The sequence below is a fragment of the Mesocricetus auratus genome, unplaced genomic scaffold (genome assembly GCF_017639785.1).
Source record: "Mesocricetus auratus isolate SY011 unplaced genomic scaffold, BCM_Maur_2.0 Super-Scaffold_100018, whole genome shotgun sequence".
NCBI classification, from domain to species: Eukaryota; Metazoa; Chordata; class Mammalia; order Rodentia; family Cricetidae; genus Mesocricetus; species Mesocricetus auratus.
The window spans coordinates 1,160,721-1,187,087 of record NW_024429199.1 but is presented as its reverse complement, the minus strand read 5'-3'; the positions used below and the strand labels follow the sequence as shown (position 1 = coordinate 1,187,087).

Below are 26,367 nucleotides of genomic sequence, written 5' to 3'. Positions count from 1 at the left end.
AGTCCAGGCTAGCCTAGAACTTAGAGATCCACCTGCTGTTGCCTCTCCAGTGCTGGGATTAAAGTCATGCACCACCAGTGCCTGGCATAGGAAGCCTTTCTTTTCTTGCAACCAGCTGACTCATCTGATTTTTGTGATTCCTTCACAAAAGGATGGAAATGACAGCTAATGGTAATACAATGACTTTTTGTGAAATGGGTTCAGTGAACAAATTTAACATTAATAAATATAATAAAGAACAAGCATGAGATGTTAGGATTGTTATGTGGTTCATGAGTCTGAGATTTCAGTAATCACTATCATACCATCACCATCACCACCATCACCATCATCTTCATCACCACCATCACCATCATCACCATCATTATCACTGTCATCCCTACCATCACCATTATCATACCATCACATCACCATCATCACCACCAACATCACCATCATCACCATCATCACCATCATCACTACTATCACCATCATCACCACCATTATCACCGTCATCCCTACCATCACCATTATCATACCATCACATCACCATCATCACCACCAACATCACCACTACCACCATCAGTCATTCTAAGGAAGGAACACAAGGATCTTCATGCTGATTTACTTGAAGACCACATGCAAATAAATCACAATTTGCCAATTCTGTTCTCCTGATGGGTAGAATTACCTGTAGGTTGGTGTTACTGAACTGAGAATTAGGGAAGGAGGATTTGTAGGTAGAAGTTTCTGTCCTGCCTGGTCCCACAGCTGTTTAGTCCCAAATAAACACACAGAGGCTTATATTAATTATAACTGTTTGGCTGATGGCACAGGCTTCTTATTGGCTAGCTCTTTTTTAATTATTAACCCATTTCTATTAATCTGTCTATCTCCACATTGTCTTGGCTTACTCGTGATTCCTGGACCTCTTGTTTTCTTGGCAGCTACATGGCATTCCCCTGGTGACTCATTCTTTGCATTCCTCTTCCCAGAATTCTCCTAGTATTGTAGTCCCAACTATACTTTCTGCTTGGCTGCATCCTGTCTTTCCATTGGACAAAACAGCTTTATTCATCAACCAATAAGAGAAACATATATTCACAGCATAGAGAAGGACATCCCCCATCAAGCATTGTCTGGGATTCTCCCAGCGTTTACTGCCTGAAGCCTTTGGGTCCCTCTCCATCTGCCTCCTCACCATACACCCTGCAGAGTTGGACAGCATTCATAGCACACACTGGGGACTATGGGTAGTCAGGGCTGCTGCTTCTCGAGAGCAAAGTCATAGTGATGGAGAAGTCATGCTAGGTTTCAGAGTTCCCATTCCTACCACCGAGACACTTCTCAAACTACTTTTCCATTGTTGAATAGCGTGTGGCTAGATTTTGGGTCCTATAATTTTTTCAGATGCTACACTCAAAACGAAATACAATCCCTCCTGCTGACTGAAGCTTTGGGTTTTTGCAGGGGCGAGGCCCTGGTTCGGCACCCACACCACTGTGCAGCCGCCATGCTTGCTGTTGGCTGGCCACCTTTCAAATTTGTTTTCCCACCTTCCTCTGGCTCCTTAGTGCCACTCACTGGCCACACTCCACTGCCTGTCATCTCACTGTGGTTTGTTAACACGCCATCCTCTCCACCCTGGGAGGCCATCTTCTGTTCTAATGAAGGAACAAGAGCAAGCCCCCACTCTCGCCATCCGCTCGGCTCCTACGCCATCCACTCTGCCTCCCTTCCTGCGGAAGCACGTGATAGGTCCTGCTCCCGTGAGCGCCGCCCTCCCCCCTACATCTGCTCAGAGCCCATAGGTGCTGACACGCACCTTCCAGCCCCTGCTTCTCCTCCCCTGGATCATCAACATCAGCATTAAAACTTAATTCTTGCCGGGTGATGGCGCACACCTTTAATCCCAGCACTTGGGAGACAAAGGTAGGCAGATCTCTGAGTTCCAGTCCAGCCTGGTCTGCAGAGTGAGTTCCAGGACAGCCAGGGCAACACACAGAGAAACCTTGTCTTGAAAACAAAAGAAACAAACAAAAAAACCCTAAAACAAATGGATCAAAACACAAAAACTTCTTTCTTTTTAAAATAAATTTTATTTAAATTAGAAACAATCTCATTTTACATATCAATCCCAGTTCCCTCTCCTTCCCATCCTCCCATTCCCTCCCACAGCCCCACCCATCCCTTACCCCACCTACTCCCCAGGGAGGGTGAGGCCTTCCATGAGGGGTCATCAAAGTCTGTCAAGTCATCTGGGGCTGGGCCTAGGCCCTTCCCAGTGTATCTAGGCTAAGAGGGTATCCCTCCAACCTTGAAATAAAAAAAGAAAAAAAGTCTTAAATTGTATTAATAATTGTGGTGAAAAACCTCTGCATGACATGCAGTTAAGTTTCAATTGTCTCTAAGCATAAATTAGCTGTGTTGTGCAACCTATCTCTAGAGTTGGCAATGTGAACTCTGAACTCTAAGCTCTTCACCCCACCTCCAGCAGCTCCCCCTTCCCCCGCCCCGGCAGTGCAATGCCCACCCCACTCTCTATGCGGCTCACTTCCGTACTGTAAATGGTGAGCCTGTAGCGCCAGGCGTCCGGACTGTCTTTCAGACTGCCTTCAATTCTTTCCCGTGAGCGTGTGCTGAGTCTCTGGGCCGTGTTTGAATTTTCAAGGAACTTTCTTCCTGATTTCCATAGTGACCACACCTAGCATACAAGCATTCCAGTTTCTCCACGACCTTGCCAACGTCACTATTTCGCCTTCTGTTTTTCCTTTAGACAGTGTGAGGTGGCACCTATCTCTCCTAAGGCAAATCTTCATCTACTTCTCCCCATTGCTGTGGCTACTTCTCTGTTCCCCTCCTTGACAAAACTGTAAATTCCTGCTTCATTTCCTGCTCCCAGGATCTTTTTTTCCCTATTATTTCCTAAGTTTATTTCAATAGGAACCATCCCATTTAAAAATTTCAGTGCATCTGTTATGGTAGGGCACACCTGTAACTCCATCCTTACTCGCCTGAAGTCTTTCTGGCCCCAACCCTCAGCGTCAGCCGTGCCTTTCCTGCCTGGACACACCCACCTTTCAGTGTCCCCAGAAGCGCCTGTCTCTCCTCATCTGCACGAGTGCCACCATGAGTACCTACAGCCCCCTCTTGCTCATCTACTCCAGCGGTCTCCCACCGGGTCCCTTCAAGCCTCTTTTCAACACGAGGGGTCAAAAGGGTCAAGCGTTAGCTGCCTGCTCAAAAGTCTCTGGGCAATAGTCGGAGGCCTTGCATGTCCTCCAAAGCCAAGCCCAGTCTCGTGGGCCTTTTTCACCTCACTCCCTCCTCCTGCCCCAGGACCTTGCTGCCTGGTGCCCTCAGTGCCAAGAGCAGTCTTCCCCTGGACGCCTGTGTTCAATTCGATCTTTATACAGTGTGGCCCACGCCATTCTGTTTCAACATTTCACAAAGTGCACCTCTTCAGTTATGACCCAGCCCTTGGTCTCATTGTCAGTGCCTGCTCCTCTCACTTCCTAACCCTGTATCACACACACTTGGTATGTTCGAATCCCTGCCCCATTACAGTGTTAGTTCCATGAGAGTAAATTTAGTTTGTTTTACACTCAGTTGTATTGAAAAACAGCTAGTCTGGCTTGAAACAGGATCGTACAGATCTGTAGAGTGACTAAATGGATGAATATAACACACTGGTTGTAATGATCTGAATGAAAATGGCTCTCACAGGTCCGTATGTTCCAGGGATTAGTCACCAGGGAAGGGAACTGTGTGGGAAGGATTAGGAGGTGTGGCCTGTTGGAGGAGGTGTGTCACTGGGAGTAGGCTTTAAGGTTTTGAAAGCCCAGGCCCAGTCTCACTCTCTCTGCCCACTGCCTGTGCATCAGGATGTAAAACTCTCAGCTGCTGCTGCAGCATCCAGGTCTGCCTGCTTCCCACCATGATCACCACGGACTAAACCTCTAAACTGTAATCGAGCCCCGGTTAAATGCTTTATTTTATGAGTTGCCTCTGTCATGGTGTCTTCTCACAGCAGTAGAGCAGTAACTGAGACAATGAATACATAGTATTTGGAGCGCTCCTTCTCCATCACTGTTAGTGGGATATGCAGCATATGGAGCACTCCTTCTCTATTACTATTAATGAGATATGCAGGATTTGGAGCGCTCCTTCTCCATCACTGTTATTACTCCATCCTAAAAGTCTAGAACATAGCTAGGATGTAGATGCACGTAATTAACAATGGAACACTACACCTGGCTGTCCAAAGTATGCTCATGGATCAGCAGAGACACCCCACCCAGGGGCTCATTCACATGTGAAATCCTACCCCGGAACTCAGAATCAAAACTGGCATTTTTATGAGACCCACGAGAGATTTCTTGAAAAAGTTGAAAAGCTTGGAGGTTGAGCAATTGCTCTTGAACTATGTCTACACACTGAAAAAATTTAAAACTTTTGAATCTCCTGATATATGGGGTCCCACTCCTGCAAACTGACTTGATTCTTCTGGAATGGGGTCCCCACATAAGTCGCTGGTGAAAAGGAAAAGCTAATGACTTATTCCATCTTCCAACTGTATCCACCATCTGTCCCCATTTATCCCCCACTGCTGTCCACCACTCGACACAACCCAGTGCCAGGTGCAGAGTGGCTTATTGACCCAGTATCACTGACTTGTCTTGGCCAATTCAATTAGTGCAAATTCCATCTCCTTGCTGTGGTCTCTGGGGAGACCTTCACATTGGTGGCTGCCCGCCCATTCCTGTCACAGCCAGATTGTGTCTGACAGTCCGCCACAGGAAGTCACCACTGAACAGCTTGCCAGCAACCTGGAGGATGCTTCTGCATGCTGTGAGCTCATCAGAGAGCATCATGGTCCATCTCCTGGTGGATATGGAGGAAGCCCTCTGGCCAGGATTCTACAGAACACAGAGGTGTGGATAGGACAGTCTGCATCCTTTCTCAGGGGCTCGTGGGTTTTAATATTCATGCATCTTTGTGTTTCTGCACCCCGCTACCTGGCACAGTCATTTCCTGGGTAGCGCCAGTGTAAAGTGCAGTACAGAGCTGTCCTATGACTTTAATTCACGAATTTTGAACATAGACTTGAACCTGAAGCCCCTTCCCCAAAGCTGAGCAGCAGAAAGGTGTAGAAGAAAGAGCCCAGAGGTGGTGGTGCACACCTTTAGTCCCAGCACTCTGGAGGCAGAGGCTGGCAGATCTCTGTGAGTTTGAGACTAGCCTGGTCTACAGAGCGAGCTCTAGGACAGGCTCCAAAGCTACACAGAGAAACCCTGTCTCAAAAACAAAAACAACACCAAAAAAGAATTGATGTCTGCGGACTAGCAGACATCCAGGAGAGACTGGGGGTGGCGTAGAGAGCATTTCCAGATGCTCACTGATTAAAAGGCTCTCTTGCAGATCAAGTCTCCAGTGCTCATGACTCCCTTGGCCCTGTCACCTCCACGGAGTACCCCAGAACCTGACCTCAGCTCCATCCCTCAGGATGCAGCCACCATCCCCAGCTTGGTGGTCCCACAGGCTCTCACAGGTATGTCAATAGAATGAACTCCAAGGTGGCAATAGTTTTCTAGAAACAGGGTAGTATCCTTTCACCTAAGTTACTTTATGAGTCTAAGAATTTCTCTGAGATATTTCACAGGGTGTGGTGGCACAGGTCTTTAATTCCAGCACCCAACACAGGAGGCAGAGGCAGGCTGATCTCAGAGTTCAAGGCCAGCCTAGCCTACAGAGCAATTTCTGGAACAGCCAGAGCTACACAGAGAAACCCTGTTTCTAAAAAAGAAAAGTTTCCCTAAGATAGCCCAAATAAAGATCTGTCATGGTAACTGGGCAGCAGACAGGACAGACCTGGTCTCTGAAAACACGTTTGGTTATTAAAAGCCATTTTCTGTGAATGTTGGGATAGGCTGACTGCATTGGAGTAGACAAGTAAGAATAGTGTTCAGACCTGAGTGTGTGCTCACTTGAGTGTGTCCAGACCTGAGTGTGTGCTCACTTGAGTGTGTCCAGACCTGAGTGTGCTCACTTGAGTGTGTCCAGACCTGAGTGTGCTCACTTGAGTGTGTCCAGACCTGAGTGTGCTCACTTGAGTGTGTCCAGACTTGAGTGTGTCCAGACCTGAGTGTGTGCTCACTTGAGTGTGTCCAGACCTGAGTGTGCTCACTTGAGTGTGTCCAGACCGGAGTGTGTCCAGACCTGAGTGTGCTCACTTGAGTGTGTCCAGACCTGAGTGTGTCCAGACCGGAGTGTGTCCAGACCTGAGTGTGCTCACTTGAGTGTGTCCATTTTGCATTTGTATTTTCAGTTGCTACCACATCCCCCAACCCTGTGTGGCACACATTCCAATCTCTCTCTCTTCTTGATGATGGTGATGAGGATGATGTATCAGTCAACCAACAACTACCTCTTAATTGTAACAGTAGTTAGATGGCTACAAACACACACACACACACACACACACACACACAGCCTCTCACAAAGGCTACAAAGACTGTTACACACAGCCTCTCACAAAGGCTACCTAGGCACACACACACACACACACACACACAGAGTCAGCCCCTCATCACAACTTCACTCCCTGCCCCCAAGCACCTTAAGTCCCTTTGGTCCCCTTCCACTGTAAAGACTAACCCTGTTAACATGGCTGAGAAAGCCCTGCAGGTTCCAGCCCTCACCCCCCACACCCCTTGATCCGACTCACCAGGTGCTGTCCATAGCGTCTCAGCATATTCTCTTCCTCTATTGGGGATGAGCTTCCTGTCTAGTCACCCCACTGCTCAGACATTCTCCAGGAAGCCTAGCGCCTTCCTTGCCAGCGGTGTCCTGCTGGAGCACTTCCTTTCTGGGATCCTCAGAGCCTGAGGTCTCACCTCAGCACCTGAGAACAGAACAGGCAGGGACCACATCCCTTGCCTGCGGGTACACAGGCCTGCTATTCACTACTTTCTTGATTATCCAAGATGAGGGCACGTGGGGGCAGCAGCCTTAGAGAATGTAATGAACTCTTGGGTTCTGAGGGAATTGCCACCAAGCTCCATGTTGCAGCCCTGACTGCAGATCTGAGCCATTCTAGTGAGCACTTCAGCCTCTGTTTCCTCATGAGCAAAGAAAAGTCTTAATATAACACCCAAGGCAGGCTTGCTTAAAACATAGGAAGTACCTGTCTGCTGTCACTATTCAACATCCCCAAAGACCTAGTAGTCACCTCCTAATGTCCTCAACATTCCACTGGCCAGGCAATGGTGGCACAGGCCTTTAATCCCAGCACTTGGGAGGCAAAGGCAAGTAGTTCTTTGTGAGTTTGAGGTCAGCCTTGTCTACAGAGAGAGTTCCAGGCGACCCAGGGCTACACAGAGAAACCCTGTCTTGAAAAGCCAAACCAAAACAACAACCCCCACAAAAAAAGCACTCCCCTGAAACAGTGACCTCTGAGGTAAGATGCTTACGTATGTCATAGGAAGACAGTGCTTAAGACAGGCAATTGATGTGTGGAAGAAAATATGACTCTGTTACTAACCTCCGGTTTTACTTTATTCTTGTAAAATTTCTATTTCTTGCATCTGTTTTATACTGTCAACAATACTTGTGAGGCAGAACCTCCTGCATTGCCACCGAAAGGGAGGAAATGGCATTTCCACTTTACTTTGGGGGGTAGTTTTTCTCTAGGAAATTCTTCATTTGTAAAGGGTCTGGCATTGAAAACAGAGAGGAATCTTGGGGCTTTCCTAAGCAGGTCACGGTAACATTACTGCTTTTAAATCTTCAAACAGCTGACCTGGCAGTAGAAGACAACATGCATTATATCAGAGCAGTCTGGAGTCAGGCTGACCTGTTGGGCAATTTTCGTTAAATTACAGGTGACATAGTTGTGAGCGGGCACGTACGCCTTGTTAGGACAGAGTTGAGTTGAACTTGTATCCGCTAGTCCTGAGCCCCTCAGCCGCTGACTGTCACACTAATAATGACCCCATTGGTGAGTCTTCTCAGTAGAAACGCTTTCTCTAAAAAAGGACTCATGATGGTCCCTGAGATGGACCACCGCGCACAGGCACTTGCTGCCAAGTAGCTTGGTGACCTAAGTTCAATTCCTGGAACCTACATGGTGGGAGGAGACAACAGACTCCCTCAAGCTGTCCTCCGATTTCCGCATGGGTGCCCCATGGCATGCCTGGCACACACACACACACACACACACACACACACATGCATGCACATGCACGCACACACATGCACACACACTCACACACACACATACACACTCACACAAACATGCACATACACACACTCACACAAACATGCCCACACACACACATGCATGCACACGCACACGCACCACAATGTAAAAGGGGATTTATGAGCTTTTCATTTTCTCTTTTAACTGTAAAATTCATAAAACTCCCCACTGGGGTCTGCTGAAAATATACTGAATAAGGAAAACCAGTTTTAGAGACATTCTGACATTTTTCTGTAGATTTATGTTATATAAATATACTTACCTACAAAATATACTAATACATGCTACATTAGCATAGTCAAAATGTAAATGAACACAAGTTATGTCCAGCATCTTATGATGAGATATATTATCTTAAAGATGTGGGGATTTTGGGACTGGAGAGGTGGCTCAGTGGTTAAGAGCATTTGTTGCCCTTGGAGAAGACCTCGTTTCAGTTCCCAGCATCCACACAGCACCAGAGCCCAGGGCACATGATACAAAGGCATATACGTAGGCAAACACACCCATACATATAACATTTTAAAAAAAATCTTTAAAGTATGGGGTTTTGATTGATGGATTGATGGGTATTGACCATTGTTTTCTGAAATTATAAATAACTATCCCATTGGACCGCCACACCGCCTCTGGGGTGATTATTGTCACAGCATGTTTTTTATTGGTGCAAGTTTGCAGATTAATGGCAGAGGGAGATTTTGTCATGGACCTGCCCAGACGGAATTACCTTTATGTACTTGTCTGTACAGTTAGAGGCGACCTAGCTGTCCCTCTGCCCATGGGATAGCTCTTGGTCGGGAGGTCACCTCTAGACCAAGTTCCGACAATTGGGAAGCACAGCTTCTTACCTTCTTACACCGGGAGGCTCAGTCCCATGCCTGCCCTTTGCAGCTTTCCCAAGGTCAGGGCCTGGTAATAGCCCGAGGTGGCCCAGCCTAGGCAGCCTGCAGGCCTGATGCACTTGCAGTGCTAGACACCTCACATCCACTCTTCTCTGTGCCCACAGTGTGCCTCTACATTAACAAACAGGCCGACGCCGGGCCATACCTGGAGAGGAGGAAGCTGCAGCAGCTTCCTGAGTGCCTGGGGCCTGAGCGGCCTGCAGCTGTCCTGCAGCAGGCTGTGCAGGCATGCATCGACTGTGCGCACCAGCCCAGGCTGGTCTTCTCCCTTGTCAAGCAGGGCTACCGCGGTGAGCTGGTGTCAGGTAAGGCATGGGGATATGGGAGGCATGCTAGGAGTCTCTCTCTGTAGCCATCCCCGAGTGCGACAGTGGGTGTGGCCAGAGCCTGCCCTTCACCTACTGGGCTCCAGGGCCTCTGCGAGCTTGTGAGCAGAATGCATCCCTTGGGACAACTTGAGAGACAGCTACCAGAGCTGGACAGCAAGAATGACCTCCTGGATCCTCACCCTGACTCCTCTGTCCTCTCCCCACTTCCAACACTGGTCCTCTGCTTTCAAGTGTATCCACAATAAGGTCCCAGCCACAGTGGGGTTTTTGTTTTGTTTTTCGAGACAGAGTTTCTCTGTAGCTTTGGAGGCTGTCCTGTCGCTCTGTAGATCAGGCTGGTCTTGAACTCACAGAGATCCGCCTATCTCTGCCTCCCGAGTACTGGGATTAAAGGCGTGTGCACCAACGCCCCGCTAACAGTGGGTTTTACGATAAGGCCAGACTTGTTCTTTGCCCTAAATCCTCCACTGGCTCCCATGTCCAAGTAAAAGCCAGTATCTTTACAGGGCCCACAGGCCTATGTGAACGGCTTCCAGATCCCGCTCCAAACTCAGGGTCACGTGTCTCCCATGTTAAGCTAGGTTAGATGGCTTCTTTGCTAGTCTTCCTGCAGCCTTCAACTGTTCTCCCACCTTGGGGCCTTTGCCCCCACTGACTTCATTTCTGAGTTTCTTACCTGTGGTCCATACCGCATGCTCCTGGGAAGCCTTTTGGGTTTCCACTTAAATGCTGCCTTATCAGAGTCCCATCTCTCTGACCTTTCTCATAGCACCCACACCACGGAGGACAACCAGCAAGTCTCACAGTTTCAGCCCATCTCAAGGGCACAGCTGTTTCAGCCCATCTCAAGGGCACAGCTGTTTCAGCCCATCTCAAGGGGCACAGCTGTTTCAGCCCATCTCAAGGGGCACAGCTGTTTCAGCCCATCTCAAGGGGCACAGCTGTTTCAGCCCATCTCAAGGGGCACAGCTGTTTCAGCCCGTCTCAAGGGGCACAGCTGTTTCAGCCCATCTCAAGGGGCACAGCTGTTTCAGCCGTACCTGCAGCTTCCAGCAGACTGGGCTTCAGAGTACACAGTCCTGACTCTTTCAAATCTTTTGCCTGTCTATCCTACTCTATACTACTCTTGTCACTACCTGGACCACCAGGGCTTGTATTATTGGAGAGTCAGGCCAGTGTCTTCAGGCTCAGCATTGTGGCTGTGGCCTTCCTTAGCTCCAAGGAAAAGGCAGAATTCCTGGCAATGGGCTGCTGGGTTAGTTAAGAAGGAGTAAGGGGAGCAGTGTGAGGTTGCATTCCTAGAGTCCCAGAACTCCAGAGGTGGAGGCAGGAGTATCCTGAGTTTGCAGCCAGGGTGGGCTACACAGAGTTCCAAGGCATTATGCTACACAGTGAGATGCTAGGTCAAAGCAGGATGTCCTCTCTTAGGTGTCTGTGTGTCCCTCACACTGGACCTGGTGTGCAGCTCTGGGGTGAGGGACTGTGAGACAGGACGGACCCTGCCCAGTGCTTCAGCAAACTGACATTAGTTACTTCCCAATGGTTATGGTCTAGAGCTGGAACCCAGTGTCCATCTAGACAGCCTCCCTTTTAAAATATTTATTTTTATTTTATGTGCATCTGTGTTTTGCCTGCATGTATGTTTGGAAGGGTTTGGGTTCCCTGGAACTGGAGATACAGACAGGTGTGAGCTGCCATGTGGGTGCTGGGAATTGAACCCGGGACCTCTGGAAGACCATACAGTGCTCTTAACCACTGAGCCATTTCTCCAGCACTGAGTCAAAGACTCTTCTCTTGAGGGCTTCCCCTGGAATCCCCTGGGGTCCTCTGATGGCAGATGGCATGTAGAATTGGAGACTTCAGGGTGCACTCAGGTGTCTGTATCTATCTCCTCCTGGATAGAGATGGCCTCCTGGGGAGAATTATCAATAAGTGTGTAATTACATCAGGAGAGCACACATCCACACTGCCAACGATCTGCCCACTTGGAGGGTTCAAAGTCACTGACACCTCAAAGCAGTGAGCTTACCAGGGCTGTGACTGGGTTCTCTTTAGCTCAGGACAGTTGGAGAAAGGCTGATTCTAGGGCTGGAGCATATACTGAAGTGTCCCAAACCAAAAAGTGTGGGATTGAAAGGACACAGGAGTCAACCCAGCAGAGTTCCCAAAATGACAGCTGGGACAATTTGAGGAACAAGATAAATAGCCTTTGACAACCCAGGACATAGAGCATGCATCCTGGAGTCACATCAAGTTTAACAAAATGGCCGAATAGAGAATAAACCTTTGTGGTGAGACAAGTTTTCCTTACAGAGGAACTGTAGGTAACATGTGGGATTTGTGCTGTTCTGGTCAGGAAATGGAGTTAGACACTCCCAAGACCCTTGGGTGTGGGCAGACTTAGTGACTTGGTAACCCAGACTTAGTGATGGGGCCCAGGAGCCAGATATGGAGAGCAGAGTGGAAGGGTGTGGGACACACCTAAGTGTGGAAGGTTCCCACCCCCCAGAAGTGCCCTGTGGGCTTGACGGGGCCCCTCTTGGTATTCCATGAAGGGTTCTTTGTCTCTATAGTCTTTCTCTCCTGTCCCCAGGCCCCAAACTCCAGTCATGAGAAAAGAAAAAAATCAGACAAATGCAAATGGACAGATAACTTCACAGTGTCTGAGTAGAACTAGTCAGAGCTGTTGCCACAGTCATGAAAATCAAGGAAAGGCTGTCGAACTGTCATAGACTAAGGAGACAAAGGGACAGGACAACTAAAACCCGTGCTGTCCTGGGTGGTACCCCTAGAACGGAACCAGGGTGTTATCAAGACTTCCAGTGTAACTCAGCGGAGCCCACTCACAAACAAAAGGGAAATGGATTGCCCTCCCTGCTTGCTTCGCCCAGCTCTGAGTTGCTGTTCCTGGTTTTCCAGTCTCTGCTTCCTTTGACGGAAAACAGCACCTGAGGAGTCTGCCTGTGGTGAACAGTGTGGGCTATGTCCTCCGCTTCCTGACCAAACTGTGTCGCAGCCTCCTGTGTGACAACCTCTTCAGTCACCTGCCCTACCCGGGGAGCCTAAGTGCCACGGAGAAGACCCAGGAGAGAGAGGACGGGAGGACTGAGTCAGGTGAGTATGGCTTAGTTGTCTTCTCCTGCTGCAGGGACTTCCCTCAAGACTGGCAGATGAGGCAGTGCTGAGGAGTGCAGCTGAACTCTAGAGGCGCAGACTCATCTCTCTGGGCTACTAGGACTCCCAGCTGTTGAAACTCAGGTGTCCAGACTACTCCTGTCCTATACTCCTGGGAAACGTGGCCTCTCCGGCTCCTGGGAGCTGACACTCTAGCTTTGCAGCCTGAGTGTTTACAATTTAGAAGGTGACACCACATCACACCTTCCAAATGATGTTCCTCCCCTTACTGTAAGGGAACTCTGGGTAACTTTTTATCATTGTTGAGGCAGTGAAGGACCCTGAAACCAAGGATCTAAACAATCCCAAAGGATTTAGGCGGATGGGACAGATGCCGTTTTCCCGTAGGGAATGTCCCATGTTTATCTGCTTGAAGAAGCTGTGTAACCAAGATCCTGCCTGTGGAGATTTGATTGGGCCATGCATCAAATACACCTACCTTTGAGAACTGGTGTCTGCCCTTATCACAGGATGGAAAGTAACGAAAAGTTGAGCAACTTGGATCCCACAGCCACACAATGGCCCAGATTGAATAAATGACCAGTGGGTGGGGCAGGGAGACCAATACCTCAGCGTTATCTGCTTCTGCAGATACCAATGACAGGTAGAGTCCTTAGCAAACTAGAGTCAAGGATTTGTAGAATTCAGCAAGAATCTCAAGGGAGAGCAGAGACGTGTTGACTTTTTTCTTTCTCTGAAAGTAGCATTGTTGGTCTAGGAAACGCCCATCGGAAACAAAGCAGAACCAGGGCCTTGTTAAGTTGATATCAAAGTAGCCAGCACACCCTGGGACCCATCTCCCAGGTGAGTTTAGAGTCTGTCACATTGACAATGAACACCAACCATCACTAATCAGATTCCTAGACAGTTGTCAGACCTTCCCCTGTCCAAAGCTCTATGTGAGACCCTACTATGGAAAGGCATAGTTTAGGAAAGTTTTTGAGGAATAAAATCACAAATAATGAAAAGATAATGTTCCATCTGCAGGCCTGGGATCTCAGATAGAATTAGCACAGAGTATAAAATACTTGCAATCAAGATGACTATCTGTCAGGGAGGTGTACTAGCACATTCCTGCAACATATCACTTAGGAGGTGGAGGCAGGGTGATGATGAATTGGAAGCTAGCCTGGGCTACACAGTGATGCTGTCTTAAACATGAATGAATGAATGAATGAATGAATGAATGAGGGGCTAAGTCTCAAGTCCAAGAGGAGAGTAGGGAAGGATTCATTTAGATCCTTCAAAAGGGGTTTCTTGGAAACAATAGGAACCTTGCCTATAGTTCTGCTTTGATCACACTTAGGCCTTGGAAGAAGGAAGAAACCATATGTAGAAAAGTAGCTGAGTATGAATAGCGTGAGCAGAGGCTACGTACTGTACCTTCCTCTATGCTTCTCTTCATGCCTCTGTGTGAGCTCCTCTCTATCCTCTGGGCCTGTACTTCCTACATCAATCAAGAAGTTGGAGGTGTGGCTACAAAGTATTCCTTCTGTCGCCTCATAGCCATAGTGTGCTCAGAGACTTATGGAGTTAAGATCTTGGTACGAGGCTAGCAGAGATATGTGGTTTCATTTCTCAGACCCTTACCCCTTGTTGCGTTGAACAAACCGAGAACCATAGGACACGACCAGGACCAGGTGCACACAGCTCGTGTTTCCCACTGCCCTGGAAGTCTGTCCTCTGGAAGCAGCTCTTCTCTGACTATGGATAAAATCTAGAACAAACCTTGTGACCTTTCCAGTTCCTTTCATGTTACAAAATGTTCTTATCCAGAAACTAATGTGCTCTGGTGGCTGTGATCTCTGAATGTCCCTCAGCGATCTCCTCCTGTGTTTCCAGCTTAGCTTCCTGCAGGTCCCTTGCCTGTGGTGGTGAAGGTGGGCATGGTTGGATTTTGTCACCAGCCCTCCGTCCTCGCATGCACAGCAAATCCTGATTGATTTCTGAACCCCTCACAGCATCGTGGGGGAGGAGGAAAGGAAAGAGACCACTAGGCTTTCCTTGACAGACAGGTCGGCATTGTGTTCCCTGTTTCTGTCAGGTGTTTGAAGCTGATTGTCGTCTGTGGGCTCGTGAGTGGGCTCTTACTGTCTGTCACCCACATGCTTCTTGACACGGACAAATATCTGCTGCTCTTCTCTAGGTAGCTACCTACATTTCCTTTGGGGACCAATTCTAGTCTCTCTCTCTTTGGTTGGGGTATCATGGCCTTGACTTGGCCCCCACGGCCCCTAGATTTTTGAGGTAGGATCTAGAACTTGTAGTCTTCCTGATTCCCTTATGGAGATCACAGGTGAGTGCTAGGCTGAAGCCCGCCCTGTGGCATGGCCCTAAGGCACTCCTGCAGCTCTCTCCAGATGGCCGCAACTGTTTCTTGAGAAACACACATTCTTTGCCCCAGCAATCTCAGCACACATATGGAACTCTTCAGGGTACCTCTCTTTTCCTCTGTCAGCTCTATATACTCTTTCAGATTTTCCAAGGAACTCAGACGGTAATCGAGTGGAGATCTCAAACTCCAGCAAGTAGAGACCAAACTATTCATGTGGCCATGTTTGAGCCCTGGAAATAGACTGGATATTTCTCTTCAGTACTTGGCTTCTAGTCAACCTTATGGTCAACCTCAGCCTCCTCAGTCTTGTTGACACACTAGATGTGGGTAATCATTTACTGGAGAAAAATCAGAGACTCTCCCTCTCCCTTTCTCCCTCCCCCCCCCCACCCATGCATATGTGTGTGTGTAGGATGTAATATTTATTGATGAACATGAGCTCTCCCTCTCTCCCTCTCTCTCCCACCTCCCTCTCTCTCTGAGTGTAGGGTGTAATATTTATTGATGAGCATGATTAATGGTAGGGGGGAGCCCAATGGAAACCCTTAAGAGCACAGGGCCTGACTTTTACCTATAGGACCCATGACTGGGGATGTATTTGCCCCCATAACCACTATGAATGAGTTACTGGTGGAGCCCACTTGAAGAGTTGGCTCTTCTGGCATCCAGGGACAGTGAAACTGTTGTTTCACAGGATCATGGTTATACATTTCTTTTTCTGCAACTCAGTGCAGATGAACATGATGATCTGACCATTGTATACCCTGGCTACTGGCCCTGAGGCTTCCCAAAGGCACCCATGTACCTGCCAGCTCCAACACAGGACAGTAAACCATGCTAAAAGGGCAGTTATGATACAAAAGCTATCTCTCTGCCATCTTTACTGCATGCTCAGTGTCCTCCAGGGCTTTTGTACAGAGCTGCTTGTAGTCATCTGACACCATGGAGCCACAATATAGGGCTTGTCTTCTTTAGCCTTCAGTCCCAGGACAACGAAGCAGATCTTAGCATCTGTGACACTTTAGCATAAAAGAGGCTTTGGGCATCACTTGTTGGAAACATCAGGATCCTCTATGCTGTGACAAAGAAGTGTCTTAGTTATGTTCTATTGTTAATACCCTGGCCAGGCAGCATATATAAGAAAGCATTTAATTGGGATTATGGTTTGAGAGGGTCAGAGTTCATGATGGCAAAGCAAAGTCATGGTGACAGAAACATGAGAGCTCACATCTCAAACTGATAGCAGGAGGCCACACTGGGAACAGCATGAGTCTTTTGAAAACTCACAGTTCTTGGTGACACACCTCCTCCAACAAGGCCACACCTCCTAACTAATCCTTCCCAAACAGTTCCATCAACTGGGGGCCAAGTGTTCAAGTATATGAGCCTATGGGGGTGTTCTCATTCAAACATGTGTGTGTCTACCACTGTTTTGGGGGATGGGCAAGGCTTCCCTAATGGCTGCTGTCTTTCACCCTTAGCCCAAACCAAAACTAAAACAGTCTTGTCTTAACAGTTAACTTGTTAAACAGTCTAATCCCAGAGACCATCAGCCTTCCTCAAAGACCAGAGCTGGTTTCTTTCTGAGTCCACCTTGAATAAATAATAATAGCTGTGCTCATGAGTCCTTCCCTGATTCAAGATGACTTATAAAAACCAGGTTGGGGGCTGGAAAGATGTCTTAGAGGTTAAGAGCACTTGCTGCTCTTCCAGAGGTCCTGAGTTCAATTCCCAGCACCCACATGGTGGCTCACAACCATCTATAATGAGGTCTGGTTCCCTCTGCTGGCAGAACACTGTATGCATAATAAATAGAGTAAACATTTTTAAAAAAAGTTTAAAAAACCAGGTTGGTCCAAATCTTGTGACTCTGGTTCCTCAGACACCGAATGCTGAGGAGCTGAATGCCTGCTCTGCGTTTCTTTACTGATTAAGGGACATTTCCTATTTCCAGAATTTATTTAGTGTGTGTATGTATGTAGTTTACTTAGGGTGTGTGGGATGTGTCTTATATCTACTTGACACAAGCTAGAGTTATCTGAAAGGAGGAAATGCCAATTGAGAAAATGCCCCATTTTCTTAGTTAGTGATTGACAGGGGAGGGCCCAGTACATTGCAGTGCCACCCCTGGACTGGTGGTCCTGGGTTCTGTAAGAAAAAGCTGAACACGCCATGGGGAGCAAGCCAGTGAGCAGCACCCCCTCCACGGCCTCTGCATCAGCTCCTGCATCCAGGCTCTAGTCCTGCTGGAGTTCCTGTCCTGACCTCCTTCAGTGATGGACCACATCCAGGCTCTAGTCCTGCTGGAGTTCCTGTCCTGACCTCCTTCAGTGATGGACTATGGTAGAAGTGTGAGTCAAATAAACCCTTTCCTCCCCGACTTGCTTTTGCTCATGGCGTCTTATCACAGCAGTAGGCACCCTAACTAAGACAGGGGTTGTAAGTGTGTGCATATGGATGCGCGTGTGCATGTGTTTGAAGGTCAAAGGTCGACATTGGGAGTCTTCCTCAGTTGCTCTCCACCTTTTTTTTTTTTTTTTTTTGGTTTTACGAGACAGGGTTTCTCTGTTTTGGAGGCTGTCGGTCCAGCCTGGTCTCGAACTCACAGAGATCCGCCTGCCCCTGCCTCCCGAGTGCTGGGATTAAAGGCGTGCGCCACCAACGCCCGGCGCTCTCCACCTTTTTATTAAAAAGAAATGTTTATTTTCTTTTTGATTGTATGCATATGTGCGTGAGTGCAGGTCCCCTAGGAGTTCACAGAGGGCATCAGGTTTCCTGGAGCTGGTTACAGGAGGGCTGTGAATGGTGCTAAGCACATGCTATGACTGTTAAACTGCTGAGGTGTTTCTCTCCCCTTGTCACCTTGTTTCCTCAGACAGAGTCTCTTCTTGAACTCAGAGCTCAGTAGCTGACTAGACTGGCTGACTAGGAAGCCCAGGAATTGACATGTGTGTGTGTGTGCATTTGTGTGTGTGTGCATGTCTGTGAGTGTGTGAGTGTGCTTGTGTGTGTATGTCTGTGTGTGCATGTCTGTGAGTATGCATGTCTGTGTGTGTGCTTGTGTGTGAGTGCACTTGTGTGTGCATGTCTGTGAATGTGCATGTCTGTGTGTGCATATGTGTGTGCATGTCTGTGAATATGAGTGCACTTTTGTGTGTGCTTGTCTGTGAGAGTGTGTGCTTGTGTGTATGACTGACTGTGTGTGCATGATCATGAGTGTGTATACTGAACTCTAACTCATGTCCTCACACTTGTGGGGCAAACACTTTGCTCATGGAATACTCTCTCCGGTTCCCCAATTTATAAAAGAGCAAAAGACATGGGGGCTGTTGAGGAATTGGAGCCAGGACTGCGGACTGCCCTACCACCCCCGTCTCTTCCTGCTTGAGTAGCCCATGCACTTTGTGGGAGAGGCTTGGCAGATCCACCAGATCCCACGGAAGGTGGTCATGAATCCTGCTCTCCTCTTGAGGCCCAGAGGGAATTCATTATTCTAAACAGCTGACTTCAGTCAAGACTGTCCTTGGTCCAACTTTCCAAAGGAGGAAAATTAATCTGTAGCTTAGAACAAAGTCTAAGGCAAACCAGAAACATGCTGGAGCATGAAGGAAAGTCAGGTGTCAGGCATTAAAGATGAAGACTGGTTCTGGGCCTCTCCTCAGGGAAAGGAAAATGTAAATGTACTAAAATGGACCAAAGTGGAGTCAGTGCTGATCCTCGGGCTGAGCTGTGGGTATGCTGGAGGAGAAAATCTATACTGGCCAGAGATGAAGTTAATGGAAAATGTAATTGAGGCGAATGAAATGCTCCGCCTGTAGGTGGTGTGGCCTGGTGCCCTTTGAACCAGGAAGGCGAGACACGAGGCCACTGAGGCCCTAAGGGAAAACGAGAATTGCTTATCTGTAAGAACAAGGGCGGGACTGAGCCTGGGAACAGAAAATCTGCCGCCAGAACCTCCTCGAAGGCTGCAGTGAAATGGTGGATGCTTGGTTTCTGTCGCCTTTGAGCCCTTAAAGGACACGGAAGGCCCCTGCATGGCACATCTTCCGGCACATGTTAGGAGCTGCAGCCCCCGGGAGTGTGGGCTAAGCCTGAGGAAAAGGACCCTGTACCCAGGTAGGATGGGAGGCACCTGTGTCTGGGCTGAGGGGAGAGGGGTAAGCCCCACCCATTCCCTTCCAGGTCCTGCCCCCAGCTTCTCCCCCCAGGCTCCCTGTGCCTGCTGGGGACTCCAGGCTTTTCTCTGTAGGAATGACTACCTGGTTAAGCCTCCCTGATAGGAACTTGACAACTCTGGAAGCTGTGAGTGGCAGGCTTCGGTCCAGCCTTTTGTCCCCTGGGCCCTGAGGCTGGGAGCTGAGGTGCTGCCAGCTCTTAGTGTAGCCAGGGCAAGCTGTTCTCATGAAACCCTCTGGGCAGTAATCAGGAACTAGGCAGAGCTGCAGGGCCAGAGCATCCATCAAGAAAGGCCACTGCTTTCAGCCTGGGGGAAGGCAGCCGTAATGACCCTACCAAGGGCTCCCTCTGTGCAGCTGCTCCCTCAACTGGGAAGTTATGATTGATGTGGGAGAAATGTGGTGTGAGAGAGAGAGAGAGAGAGAGAGAGAGAGAGAGAGAGAGAGAGAGAGAGAGAGAGAGAGAGAGAGAGTGTGTGTGTGTGTGTGAGTATGTGTGAGGGGGAGTGTGTGTGTGAGGGGGAATGTGTGTGTGTGAGTGAGTATGTGTGAGGTGGAGTGTGTGTGTGTGAGTGAGTATGTGCGAGTGTGTGTGTGAGTATGTGCATTGTGAGGTGGAGTGTGTGTGTGTTAGTGTGCGTGTGAGGGGGAGTGTGTGTGTGAGGGGGAATGTGTGTGTGTGTGAGGGGGAGTGTGTGTGTGTGTGTGTGTGTGTGTGAGTGTGTATGATGGGGTGGATCGGAGAGGAGTAATGGTGGTATAGTACCCCAGTCTGGATCGTCTTAGCATCACTGGATCAAGAAGTATTTGTGAGAAGGATTTTGTAGGTGATCTTGATGCATTCAGCCTTCATTAGAGAACACAAGTACTGGTTTGATTTACTGAGTCAAATCAGTGGTCCAAGCTCCCTTGGCTATTAGCAAGCAAACCCATGCCTTAACACTGAGCACTGGTGTTTGTTCTGTAAGTCTGTTCTGCTTTCAGGCTCGCTTGCTTTGGAATCCCCTCTGCCTCAGTGTCCCTCTTTGTTCTGCTGCCTCACCCTGTGGAGTTCTCCAGGACAATGGAGTGAGTGATCTGCCCACAGGGGCCCTGGAAGCCCCCCTCAATTTCACTGTACCCTAGGCTCTGGGCAGACACAGGGAGGAAATTTTTCCCCAAACAGGGAGACATAGTCAGGGGGCCCTTCCTGTTCTAGAGATTTCTTTGGCTTTCTCCATGGACAGATTTGTATATGCAGCAGCCGAGGAAACCACAGTCCCCAAACAGATCACAATGTTGAAAAAGAGACAGAAAGCTTTCCAGAAAGTTCCCCAGACACCCAGACCGCACAAAGGGACTGAGATGCTAGCATGTGCCCTGGGCATGCTTGCCTCTCTGCTGAGGCGAGCTTTTGTGGCTGCGCAGAAGTCAGCCTGTTGTTCTCCCTGAAGGAGACACATGGGTCCTGGGATGGACACAGGGGCTTGCAAGGTGCCTGAGACCTGCCTCCCCCTGCTTTGCCCAGCCCGCACTTCACAGCCCCCGCTGGATTATCACACTGCGGACGGAGAGCTTATTTCAGATGACAAGGGTTTTGTGAGGACCCAGGAGGGAATCACGCTGGCCATGTTCCCTGCCAGGCCTGTGGTTTGCCAGGAGTCTGTGTGAAAGGAAGGTGCAGTCTCTGTGGACCTGGGTTCTGGGTGATTCCAGGTCTGCGGGTCACATCTGCTGTTCATACTCTGGTCTGCCACAAAACTAAAAGGAGTTCTCTCTGCCAGTAAAACTTTCTTCCTTTGTTTCTCCCGGACAATGAGTGTATGTCACAGCACAGTTAAGTGTGAAAGTTGCTAAAAGTTCTGCATACCTGCAACCCATCTATCTACCTGTCTGTTGAACAACCTCATGGTTTTGAGAAACACATCAGCCATTTTTTTTAATGTAAAAGCAAGAGCAATTGGATTTAGATGCAAGAGAGACATTTTAAGCGATAGATTTGTAGCACAGTGACCTTCCTATGAGATCTCTTGGGGAAGTTTTTACTTTATTCCATTTTTATGTATGTGTATGTATGTAGCTTTGTGCATGTGCATGCTGTATCAACAGTGGCCAGAAGAGAGCATTAGATCTCCGGCAGACAGTTCTGTAGTCCTCTTTTCCAAACCCATTCAGTGTGGGTGCTGGGAACTGAACTTTCGACTTTTGCAAAAGTAGTACAGATTCTTCGACCACTAAACCATCTCTCCACATCCCTGGGGAAGCTTCTCAGTAAGAGGCTCAGCTACTGACGATAGAAGACAAAGGCTGGATCTAGCTCAGCGTAGTTCCAATGCTAATGTGCCCTCTACTTGACTGTTCTTACCGTGTCTGAGTAGTATCTAGAGAGTTGATCACTCCAGATATCCCTTTCAATTGACTCCTTTTCAACAAACCTTTCGTCAATGATATCATTGTTTGATTTGCTAATTGTACTTTATGGATCTGTATTAAAATACATGACAGTAAAAACGTAAGAGCCATGTGTAGTCCCGTGTACCTGTAATCCCAGCACTCGGCAGACTTGCTGTAAATTCAATGCCAGCCTGGGCTACATTGTGAGTTCCAGGCTAGTCTGGGTTACTGAGTGAGATTATGTATTAAAAATACCAATAGGGGCTAGAGAGATGGCTCAGCAGTTAAGAGCACTGGGTGTTCTTCCAGAGGTCCTAAGTTCAATTCCCAGCAGCCCCATAGCAACTCACTGCCATGTATAGTGGGATCTGATGCCCTCTTGTGGCATAAAGTCGTACATGAAGATAGAGCACTCATATTCATAAAAAAATAAATGAAGCTTTAAAAAAATAACACCAACAAAACTCATTTACTTGTCCTCAGCCAAACCATGTCCTCCCAAATGATGTGTGCTGCCCTGGTTCCTGTGAACGGGTCCTTATTTAGGAATGGGGTCTTTGCTGAAATGACCTGTCAATCATTGTTGAGGTTCCATTGCACTGTAGGAGACAGGGTGCAGACACTGCCCACAGGGAGAACAGAGAGGCTGAGGCTGGAGAAATGCACCTCAGCCAAGGAATGCCCAGGTCATGAGTGACCGCAAAAGCCCAAGGAGGTGCAAAGGCCCCTCCCCCGCCCTCCTGAAGGCTCTGCCACCTCCACCCACACTCAGCGCGGTTTCAGCTATTCAGTTTCACCCCGCTTTACCTAAGGCTGTGGCTTGTCCTGCCAGGGACACCTTTGACACCAGGGAAATGCCACGCCAGTTGCTCAGTCCCTTCCAGCCTGGTAGCATGATAGCAATCTCGAGTGGCTTCAGTCATTTCACACTTGGTGTGCTGTGGGCACTCCCACGCGAGTGTTTTAATGGGGTTCGAGTGGATTTGCTGAGCGGTCTTTGCTTTTCGTTTCTTGGTGGAACGGAAGGTTAGACCTAGAGCTTGTCCTCGTCAGTATGAGCCACACTGCTGCACGGTGTCTTCAGCCCTCTTCTTGTGGTGTGCTTTGTTTCCGTTTCATCTTGAGACGGGATGGCCAAGTTGCCTAGGCAGGCCTTGAACCTGCCATCATTTTGCCTCAGCATCCAAGTACCTGGGATTACAGGCCTCACCCTCACACCTTGCCATCTGAAATGCTGTTTGTTCATGTCTCTCAGAAGCCAGGTGTGAGGTGTGGTGACTTGTGCCCATAGTTACCCACTTAGGAAGACTTTGGAGTCACCAGAGTGTCCTTTGAAGGGAGGGCGCCCTGGCTCATGCTTTCTGGGATGGTTTTTGTCTTCTGACCTCAACTTGGAGGCTGATTTTTATTACTTTATTCTCACCCAGGGTCATCAACACTTTAAAGCAGTAAAACCGTGTTCCCCTGGTTCCCGTGTTCTCTACAGGAGACTATCAGGCCAACTTATGCATATCCTCTTTAGATTTAAAATAATTAGTGCAAGTGTTTTATTAAACCTTTTTTCATTGCTTGTCACAAGTCTACATGAAGTTCCATGTCACCACTTTACGACACGGGTCAAAGCATCTTTGGAGTAATGGCTCTGTTCTTGTTAACACTGGCTCTGTGAGTAATGGCTCTGTTCCTGTTAACACTGGCTCCGTGTTTACGCAGTAAATATTCTCAAGCTCGCCTCTATGCCAAACTCTATGGAAGAAACTATTGTCACTTCTTCGTGGGCACTGAGCACTTGGAACAAGGGAAGGGGCAGCTATGAGAACTTAGGAATAAAGGGAACATTCGCTGTGCTTCTACTTAGTGGCATTACAGCGGTGCTGGCATACAGGATGTACTCAATAGGTGTGAGTGTTCCTTCTTAGTCAGGTGGAGAGGCACAGCATTAGCTTCCAGAAAATACCTTGCAGGATGTGGTCAGGCACACAGGACATTTAGGCTGCCCAGCCTTCTATGTCCTAGTGACCAGGACAATGCTGTCAAAATTAACTGCAATGCTCTTGAGAGTTTGATCACAGCTTCCAGTCTGCAAGTCACTGTCCCTCTTCAAAAACGGCTGTATTGAGATTTAATCCATGTATCACCAAATTCATCCATTTAAGTACGGTTCGAGATGTGCATCTGTTACCCTAGTCAAGTACTGGGTATTGCCATCACTCCAAGCATAAAGCACGGGTCTTTCGGGTCACCTTCTTCTCCTAACCACAAGCCCTAGCCAGCCTTTTTGTCTCTATAGAGATGCTTGTTCTGTGCATCGTGTTAATGGGGTTGTTGACGCTTCTTACCTGAGCATAATGCTTCAGGGAGCATCCGTGCTGTGGCACACATGGGTGCTTCCCTCTTTCCATGCTGAGATAGTTCTGTTGTTCAGGTGTAATCCATTCACTGGCTGGTAGACACGTGAGTTGCTTCCATCTTTGAACAATACTACTGTAAACACGCGTGCACAGGTTTTTGTAGAGACAAATGCTTTTATTGCCTTGATGCACGCACCCAGGATTGTGATTTCTGAGTCATGTGGTATTCTACCTTATGTGTATGCTTTCCGAAGTGGCTAGGCGGCTTTTTCTTTATCAGCACTATATGAAAGTTCTAACTTCTTGGTAGCACTTCACTTCTATTGTCTGTTTGGAGGAGCTTTGTGACACTGAGGCCTTGAGTGCGTTTGGCTGGCAATGTTTCTCCTTGGCCTTCTCATGACAAGTATCCTAGGTATGTTAATTACAATAAAGAAATTACTGAGGATTCTAACAGGGATTGTGTGGATTTTGTTGAATAATTTTAGTGTATTGTCACCTTAATGGTTACAAAAAAATCTATGAATACAGTATTTTCACCATTCCTATGTATCTTCTTCCAACGGGGTTGTATATTTGCCAGAACATAAATTGAGATTTCTTTTGTTCAATTTGTTTTTGAGTGTTTCACTATTTTTGATCTTATTGTATGGAATTGCTTTCTTAATTTCATCTTCAGGTTGTTCAGTGGAAGTATATAGAAATACAATTGATTTTTGTGTATTGATTTTGTACCCTACAACCTTGCTGATAATTTACTAATTCCAGTAATTTTAAAACTGGTTTCTTGAGGCCTTCATATGCAAAGTGGTCATTTTACTTCCTTTTCCAATCTGGAAGACTGTTCTTGCTCTTTCTTCGCAAAACTTTCAGCCATGGCCGAAACTTCCAAGGTAAAGCTGACGGCATAAGTAATGCTGACCATAGGGAATAGCATCCAATCTTCCATGAACCGTGGTGTCACCTGTGGGCTTTCAGATAGCCTTTGTTGAGGAGATTTCCTTCTGTTCTGGCTCATTGACTGATATTTATCATGGAAAGCTTTGAGGTTTTGACCCATGTTTTTCTGCATCTATTGAGATGGTCATGTAGTCTTTGGACTTTTGTATTCTATCAATACAGTATATTAATCTACTTTTGGATGCTGATTTATCTCTCAATTATTCTTCCTGAATGTCATCAGGTTCAGTCTTGTTAGTACTGGGGGAGGGTTTCCGCGTCCATGTGATCAGGGTCCTAGTGCCAGTAATTCTCTTTTGCTCAGATGTCTGTCTGGATTTGGTAGCAAAGTAATGTGAGCTTCAGAAAATGAGTTGGAAGTATTCTCTTCTCTTGTACTTTTTTGGAAGAATTTGGGGAAAATCTGTATGTTTTTTAAATCTTGAAATGTTTGATAGAGTTTGCCTATAAATCATTTGTGTTTTCTCCTTTGTGGATATTTTTTAAATTGCTCATTCAATTTCTTACTATACAGATTATCATTTCTTGAGTCAGCTCCAGTAATTTTCCCATTTCATTCAAATCACCTAATTAATTACAGTCATTTAGAAATACTTCAACTATTCTTAGTCATGTAAGGTTGAGAGAAATACTTTTTTATTTCTGAATCTAGTGATCTGAGTTGCCTATATTTTTATCAAGTCATCTAAAGATTTGTTAATTTTGTTACTGTTTTCAAAGATAGCTTTTGCTATCATTGTTTTTATTTCCTAGTGTTTTTCTAGTAGATTAATTTCTGCTCAAATCTCTATCCATTTGCTTTAAATTTAATTTGCTGATTTTTACTGTCTTAAGGTGAATGGCTATTCATATGAAATTGTTCATCCTCTGCAATACAAGCTTTTTAATCTTATTTTATGTGTATGGGTTATTTGCCTACATATATGTCTGTGCACTATATGCATGCCTGATGTTTGCATCCCTTGGACCTAGAGCCACAGATAGTTGTATGCTCATGTAGGTCCTAAGAATTGAGCCTAGGTTGTTGGGAAGAAAAGCAAGTGCTCTTGACTGTGAGGCCATCTCTCTAGCCCTAAAACAGACATTTCTGCACCTACAAAATTTACCTCTACGTTAGGGCCACGGTCTTGACTCTTCATGGTGTTTGTTTCCAGGCAGTCTCCATGGAAGTTCCCAGCAGTGGGACCAGCTACTTGCCCTAATATCAAATTTTAGTTTTTCAGTACCTTCTTGAAGGAGGAATCTAGACATGGTGAAGGCGTCTGGGTCTTGTGTTTCTTCATTGCCAATCCTGGAACACTTGTTGTTGTTACTGATTGTGTTCCTTTTGGTATATCAAGATCTGTTTGATGGTATTAAATCTACAATTATTGATGAAGCTAAAAAGATATAGTTTTGAATAGGTGGGGGTGGGGGTAGAATGGTTTCCTCTTTATCTCCATGATGTGTCTGGACATTTACACACACACACACACACACACACACACACACCACACCCCTACACACACATCTATATACACACACCCTAC

The 26,367-nt window shown here is 47.4% G+C and overlaps 1 protein-coding gene across 3 annotated transcripts in view; it reads left to right on the top strand.

The window, feature by feature from the left end:
* The window catches only part of Scml4 (Scm polycomb group protein like 4), a 100,483-nt gene that overhangs the window by 59,860 nt on the left and 14,256 nt on the right, over positions 1-26,367 (top strand). For 2 of the 3 annotated variants that reach the window (XM_005073215.4, XM_040728231.1), the window contains exons 3-5: positions 5,401-5,530; positions 9,246-9,446; positions 12,390-12,584. In XM_005073215.4, the coding sequence (XP_005073272.1) occupies positions 5,401-5,530; positions 9,246-9,446; positions 12,390-12,584 (526 nt within the window). Of the gene's footprint in view, positions 1-5,400; positions 5,531-9,245; positions 9,447-12,389; positions 12,585-18,888; positions 19,096-26,367 lie in introns of those variants that run through there. The other variant, XM_013115735.3, reaches the window with a different exon arrangement.